This window comes from Solanum verrucosum, unplaced genomic scaffold (assembly GCF_900185275.1).
Source record: "Solanum verrucosum unplaced genomic scaffold, falcon-dt-bn FXZP01000028.1, whole genome shotgun sequence".
NCBI lineage: Eukaryota > Viridiplantae > Streptophyta > Magnoliopsida > Solanales > Solanaceae > Solanum > Solanum verrucosum.
Window position 1 is genome coordinate 691,060 of NW_026020183.1, and position 8,437 is coordinate 699,496.

Below are 8,437 nucleotides of genomic sequence, written 5' to 3' on the forward strand. Positions count from 1 at the left end.
GGAAACATGAGTCAAAAAAGAAACAAACCCTATTGGTTTGAACATCTCCAAAGGTTCAAATTTAATTGTATCAACAATATCCACATTGCAGCAGCCCGACTAAACGGGAAGTCTAACATTAGACGTAAAACACTTTCTAACAAAAGGCAATTCCATACCCAATGAAACAGGAACCCGAAATCTCTTATTAAAAATGAATGAGCATGAACCAACTCAATTTCTGTATTATCTAAGTGGAATGTATAAAGTTGACAAGAAAAGAAAGAAGCAAATTAAATAAATAGGGCTAAACTCATGGTATAAATTTGTGAAGCTATAACAATAATTACAACATAGAACCAGCAATTTCCATGTAGGTCTAATTGATTTCAAGTATCACCAAACATATACAATTCATAATTTTTTTTATCCTTTTCTCAACTTGAAGAATATGAATTAAGTACAAGATAAGATATTGATACAATGGTAAAAATTCGAACCAGTTCTAAGGTGAACGGTTTGGAGGACGAACAGAGATTTGAACTGGAATTGGGCGACCCGTACCTGTACCTCCACAGCTGCTGCAACCCATCCGACCCGACCCGGCACAAGTCCGACAACCTACATCTCCATCTGACCAGCGCGAACACATACAAGAAACCCGACCCGTTCCATTGCAACTAGGGCACCGAGGAAACTGACCCGAACCCATCATAGTCTTCTGGTCCATAACTGATTTCACCAGTGCGGCACCGGCTAATACACTCAGACCTAATTGAGTTAGAACAATTGGACCCATTATTTCTGATTCAACACCGAATGAGTAATTGTTGTTCAATTTGGGGAAGAGAATATGAATTTGTTCTTTTTTCTAAATTTTGAAATGGAAATGAAGTGGTTGATATGTTGTACACGTAAAAGGGTGTGAACCTGGTGAATTTAAGGAGGCTAAGGTTTTGGAATTTAGTAGGAGATGGATTTGATTACTATTTTGTTTTATTTATTTTACTGGTTCTGGTAGACTCTTGTTTTTTTTCTTTTTTTAATGCGTGTAAGTTTCTTTCTTTTTTGGTTCAATCACGCGTGTTATCTTATTTTCTACTTGTTGCTTATTTGTTGTAGCAGAGTCATGATTGTATTAAAAAATACTCCTCCCTAATAACTTAGTCATTTTTTGAATTGACGTACTTATTAAAAAAATAATTAATGATATAGTGAATTTATCATTTTACCCCTATTAACTATGAAGTAGACGAAAAGTTCTATATTTTTTAAAGTAATTAATCATTTAATTGAGGATATAATAGGTAAAAAAATGTGTTATTTCTTGATTTGTCAAAATGGACAAGTAATTAGGGACAACTATAAAAAAAAAGTGGACAAGTAATTGGAGACAGGAAAGTATAATTATGAGATTAGTAGGTCAAGAACACATAATTTCAAGAAAATTTCGCAATATCTTAATCGTTAGATTAAAATTTTAATTTGTGTCAAGAGATGTCAGTACATTTATAGATAAGAGTGGGTTCGCCCTGGCTTATTTACACTCTCTAACTTTAGAAGAATCTGATTTTGCTTCTCCCACTTGATTTCTCCAGATATTTATTTTATTTTTTATTGCATTTTTTTTCTTCTTACTTTAATGTAACAAAAACTTTGTTTTTTATTTTTTTATTTTTATTTATCAATAAAATGGGTCTGGTTCTTCAGGATGGCTTAGCTGGTTTGGAGGGTGATTATCCACATGGATGATCCGAGATTGATCTCTCCTCAATGTCTTCTAAGTCGAGTCTGTCGCATAGGACTTGCCTAGTGTTGTTTATATCCCCTGTGTGGTTTATAGGCTATTACACAGTGGGAGTTTTACCCAGTGCGCACAAAATGCTCACCACACATTGCTCACCCGAAGGGCAAAGGTTATGACAGAAGTTGTAGCGGCTGCGGATTATCCTGGGATTCAAAAAAAAAAAATGGGTCTGTGGCCCACCCAAAATTTGAAAAAAAAAAATTAAGAAAAAGAGATGCACTTGTTCTTGGAAACAACTTTCCTTGTCGTAAGTTTGGCTATAATACACAATACACGGTTTTTATGTAATAAGTAATAAACAATCAATCGATAAACTACGATCCTAATTAACAATTAACTGTTATAAATATATTTTATATACTAGTGTGTATATTTATTATTTTATTTATATAGTATAAGAGTCTACAAGCAGACATGTGTTCTTGTGTGACGAGAATATTTTGAAAACTTTTTAGTTATTATTTTTTAAGTCATTGTATCTTCTAGCTTTAGAGATATACTTTTATATTTATTAGACCAAAAAAACAACCAGTATCTACGTATCAAAGAATCACTCTTTTGTTGAACCTTGTGGGTCCAACTACTTTACTATGTCGGCTCTTAATTTTTCATTTAAGATTGTATGTAGTGGAGTTGTAATAATATTGTTTTTCATTCCTATTTAGTTGGATTCTGTTTTAAATTTATTTTATCTTTTTTTTGTTGGTTATATTACTATATTATAGAAGAGTCTAGGAATGACTACCAATGGTCCAATAAGATTACTACTAATGTCCAATATATTTATAAAATATATAAGTGGGCCCCACCACCTTCCATTTAAATACTACATATTATATATTATTAATTACTATACTATAAATCACAACTAATATCCAATATATTTATCAAACTATATAAGTGGCCCCACCACCTTCCACTTAAATACTACATATTATATATTAATTACTATACTATAAATGACTTAAATACTTCATATTATCTATTACAATAATTAACAATTATTTGACACTTTAAATTCCTTCAATGCCATATAAATTAGGATAAAAAACCTAACATATAATATTAAATATATTTAAAAATAATATAAGTAATACTATACATTACAATAATTAACAACTTAATTATTTAAAACTTATATAAAAAATTTAATTGACTCTCTAAATTCTATTGGTACCACATAAAATGGATTATATAATAAACATATATTGTTTGAAATTGACAAAAAAGAAACAATAAATTACAATAATTAATAAAAAAAAATAGTCCACTCCAAAAAATCTATCAATTAACAACATATATTGTTTGAAATTGACGAAAAAGAAACTATAAATTACAATAATTAACAAAATAAATCTCTCGACTCCAACAAATCTATCAATTAATGCACATAAATTGGGACATGGCAAATAACATATATTATTCAAAAATTAAGTTCAAAATGTACTAAAAAATACAATAATTAACAACTTAATATATTAAAGAGACATATAAAAAAGGGTTAATATTTGAAATTCTGCATCTTGCACATAAATTAGAACAAAGAGAGTAATAAATATTATTTTCAAAATTATGTTAAAAAAAAGTACTACAAATCACAATAGCTAACAATTTAAAATATTTTTAAAATCATATACAAATTTCAATAACTTCTCAAATTCCATAATATGGCATAAATTTAAAAAAAAAAGTGTTATAAATCATAATAAATAGTACAATATTTAAACTACTTTAAAAGCATTATAAATTGTAATAAATAATATAACAATTTAAATTACTGAAAATTTAACGACTTAAATTTATTTAAAAAATGTATTAAAATTTTGGTTAATTGTCAAAACTTTACATGTGCCACATAAATTGGGACATGGAGAGTCACACATATATTTTTTTTAAAATTACATTAAAAGTATTCTATCAATTAACAACATATATTGTTTGAAATTGACGAAAAAGAAACTATAAATTACAATAATTAACAAAATAAATCTCTTGACTCCAACAAATCTATCAATTAATGCCACATAAATTGGGACATGGCAAATAACATATATTATTAAAAATTTAGGTTTAAAATGTACTATAAAATACAATAATTAACAACTTAATATATTAAAGAGACATATAAAAAATGGTTAATATTTGAAATTCTGCTTGTGCCACATAAATTAGAACAAACAGAGTAATAAATATTATTTTCAAAATTATGTAAAATAAAAAGTACTACAAATCACAATAGCTAAAAATTTAAAATATTTTTAAAATCATATAAAAATTTCAATAACTTCTCAAATTCCATAATATAACACTTAAATACTACATATTATATATTAATTACTATACTATAAATGACTTAAATACTCCATATTATCTATTACAATAATTAACAATTATTTGACACTTTAAATCCTATCAATGCCATATAAATTAGGATAAAAAACCTAACATATAATATTTAAATATATTTAAAAATAATATAAGTAATACTATACATTACAATAATTAACAGCTTAATTATTTAAAACTTATATAAAAAATTTAATTGACTCTCTAAATTCTATTGGTACCACATAAAATGGATTATATGATAAACATATATTGTTTGAAATTGACAAAAAAGAAACAATAAATTACAATAATTAATAAAAAAAATAGTCGACGAAATTGACGAAAAACAAATTATAAATTACAATAATTAACAAAATAAATCTCTCGACTCCAACAAATCTATCAATTAATGCCACATAAATTGGGACATGGCAAATAACATATATTATTAAAAAAATTAGGTTCACAATGTACTATAAAATACAATAATTAACAACTTAATATATTAAAGAGATATATAAAAAAAGGTTAATATTTGAAATTCTGCATCTGTCACATAAATTAGAACAAATAGAGTAATAAATATTATTTTCAAAATTATGTTAAAAAAAAGTACTACAAATCACAATAGCTAACAATTTAAAATATTTTTAAAATCATATAAAAATTTCAATAACTTCTCAAATTCCATAATATGACATAAATTTAAAAAAAAAGTGTTATAAATCATAATAAATAGTACAATATTTCAACTACTTTAAAAGTATTATAAATTGTAATAAATAATACAACAATTTAAATTACTTAAAATTTAACGACTTAAAAATATTTTTTTAAATGTATTAAAATTTTGTTTAATTGTCAAAACTTTACATGTGCCACATAAATTGGGACATGGAGAGTCACACATAATTTTTTTTAAAATTACATTAAAAGTATTCTATCAATTAACAACATATATTGTTTGAAATTGACGGAAAAAAAACTATAAATTACAATAATTAACAAAATAAATCTCTCGACTCCAACAAATCTATCAATTAATGCCACATAAATTGGGACATGGCAAATAACATATATTATTAAAAAATTAGGTTCAAAATGTACTATAAAATATAATAATTAAGAACTTAATATATTAAAGAGACATATAAAAAATGGTTAATATTTGAAATTCTGCGTGTGCCACATAAATTAGAACAAACAGAGTAATAAATATTATTTTCAAAATTATGTTAAAAAAAGTACTATAAATCACAATAGCTAAAAATTTAAAATATTTTTAAAATCATATAAAAATTTCAATAACTTCTCAAATTCCATAATATGACATAAATTAAAATAAAAAAATAATATATATTGGGCCCTGTGCTGGCACGGGGTCCTATATCTAGTATTTGAGAATTATGTAAAACTTATTATACATTACAATAACTAATAACTTAAAATATTTAGAAGTAACATAAAAAATAATAATTTATCCCTCAAATTCTATTAACGCCACATAAATTAGGAGAAAAGATAATGCATTTGATTGACTCCCCAAATTATTAAAAAATGCACGTAAAAAGTATTATAAATTACAATAATTAATAACTTAAAATATTTAAAAATTTATATACTTTTTTTTATATTTTTTTTTTCTTTTTACCCTCCCCAGGAGCTCCCACCCTTTTTGCTCTCTTGGTGACTCGAACTCACAACCTTCGGGTTGGAAGTGAGGGGTGCTTACCATCCGAACAACTTCCTCTTGTCTTAAAAAATTTGATTGACTCTTCAAATTTTGCCTTTGTCATAACAGAAATAATAGCATACACTATTTAAATTGACGTAAAAAGTATCATAAGTCACAATAATAAAAACTTAAAATATAGCAAAAATATATTTAAAAATATTGACTGACTCTTCAAATTCCATTCATGTCATATAAATTGAAACAAAAAAAGTAATATATATTGGGTCTGTGCTAGCACGGGCTCCTAGTATCTTTAGAAAAAATAGGGGTAATTATTTTTGGATCAAGTTAGTTTTTTCCTTAATAAATTGAAGAATTATTATTTATTGTATTTTATCCATTAAGAGAATATGTGTTCTCCCTTCTAGGCATCTCTTTATATTTCACTATAAAGCTCTTCTTCTTACTTTATTATTTCATAACACATCATCAATACGATCTCTAATGTGAAAATTTACTTCGAAAATATTTGAGGTAAGGAAAATCAAAATTTATTTTCGAAAGATGTATTTCTTATCCGGAGGAATGTTACTCCTTTGGCGATATTGTTTCTCTCAATAATCGCAAAACTAAGAATGAAGTAAAAATAATTCCATGATAATAAAAGATTGGTACTTTTTGATATTTATATCTTTGTTAATAATGATATCGATTGTTTGTTTATAGATCTGACTTCTGAGGGATACGTTAATTGATTCACTTGGCAGTGCATTCCTTATATTTGTTCCAAAAGAACTGTATATATTTTTTACAATAAATGATAGTTTTAATTTCATATCCATTAATGGGTAAGAATGAGGATTACCAACAGCGTACACCAGATTTTTTGTAAAAGATGTCGCTTTTTAAAATGATAAATATAAATAAAATAATGTAAATCATATTTTTTTTAAATACAAACAAAACATAATTCATGTATATTATTATATTTTTTCTAAAAAATAATTTTTATTTATATAAATAAAATAAGACGAATAAACGAATTCTTTTTGATTCTGCATCTTCACGTACACCGCCTTTCATATCAATAGTCCTATGTTACATTTTCTTCAAATTAAAGGACTCTATGGAGGGAAATCTCATGAAGATCCACATAATCATCTCAAAAACTTTATTGATGTGTGCGGTCCTTTCACTTTGCAAACATAAGGAAAGAGTCGATTCATATGAGGTTATTTCCTTTCTCACTCACGGGGAGAGGCTACAACTGGGTTAGCTGAGCTTATGGATGGATCTATCACATCTTGCATTCCTTGATAGATTTTTCCCACCTTCTCGAATGTTGCAACTCTCGGATGCGATAACAAACTTTCATCAAAATGCTGGTGAACCTTTTCATGAGGCTTGACTGCATTTTCAGAAAAAAGATACTCTAATGTCCAACTCATGGTTTTCTAGATGCATTATATTTGCAAGTTTTCTATAGGGTACTTGATAAAATGAACAAGACGGTAGCCAATAATCTTGTCGGCGGTACTATCATGACTCAAACTTTTGGTCTCACATATGTTTTTCTTGATTGGATAGCGAAGACAAATCGAGTTTGGCATACTAGAGAGGTCAAAGTAGCAAAGGGTGTTGCTTTCTCTTCGTCTATTACCAAAGAACAAAGGTTGAAGGATAAAGAGAGCGATGAAAATATTGGCAGGAGGATAACACAAACGGACCTCTTGACTAAACATGTGATGAGAGGTGGTTCAAAAAGTGTGAATGCGGTAGAAAACGAGTGGAAGTAAAAGTTATGAAGCTGATAAATTTGAGGCTTTGTACAATGAAGAAGTTCAATTTCTATCAAACCATGGGAGGGGGGGGGGGGGGGGGGTTCTTGTCCTACATTGCAAAGGGTTGTTTTCATTTTAATTGCATATGTGTGTTCCTTCTGGGCTTATGGGGTTCAGTTAGGTTGTAGTTAGCGGCTTTACTTTATTATTTTGTTCTCGCTAGATTATCGAGGTGTATAGTTAGACTTTCTTATATTGTTACGTTCTTATGAACCGTAAGTATCGTTTATTTCCTTGCTTTTCATTATGTATTTTGTTTTCAAGATCAGTTGGCCTATGATGCCGACTAGGTACCTGCTATTTTGGTACTCATGCTACACTCTGAATCTATTTTTCCTAATGCAGATCTGAGCGCCAACTAACAATGATGATTTTTATACTGTAGCGGGGACTTTTAGAAATAGAGGTTGACCTGATGGTATCCTAGTTTGACTCATCTCCGTCTGTATATAGTTTTGGCTAGTCTTTTGTATTCAAGACAAGTTTTTACTTATTTTGGTTATTTTGTAGCTTGTATTCTTTTTAGTAGCTTTGTACCTTCGGTCACTAGGTTGTGGGATTGGATTTGTATATTTGTATATATCTATGTCATTTTCTTGTTTCCGTTATGTATTCCTTTTTATTGTTTTTATCTTCTCGTTGGTTGTTGATTCTTCCCAATATGCATGTTACTTTTCGTTCTGGGATATGAGTTGGCTTAACTACCGGTGGGTTTCGGTAGCTGTCATCATGACTCAAGTTTTTGGGTCATAATATGAGCACTTAGCGTTCAGAGACTTTATACTTTTCTTCTTTTTATTGTGTCTA

The 8,437-nt window shown here is 27.8% G+C and overlaps 1 protein-coding gene across 1 annotated transcript; it reads right to left on the bottom strand.

Moving 5' to 3' along the window:
- Nucleotides 1-272: 272 nt before the first annotated feature.
- On the bottom strand, nucleotides 273-882 carry LOC125829264 (uncharacterized). The gene has a single exon (XM_049508515.1). The coding sequence runs from the start codon at nucleotides 776-778 to the stop codon at nucleotides 485-487; it is 294 nt and encodes a 97-aa protein (XP_049364472.1). The 5' UTR covers nucleotides 779-882; the 3' UTR covers nucleotides 273-484.
- Between the last annotated feature and the right edge of the window lie 7,555 nt (nucleotides 883-8,437).

Bases quoted from the DNA above. Each gene is read 5' to 3' on its own strand.
- LOC125829264 (XM_049508515.1), bottom strand. From the start codon at position 778: ATGGGTCCAATTGTTCTAACTCAATTAGGTCTGAGTGTATTAGCCGGT.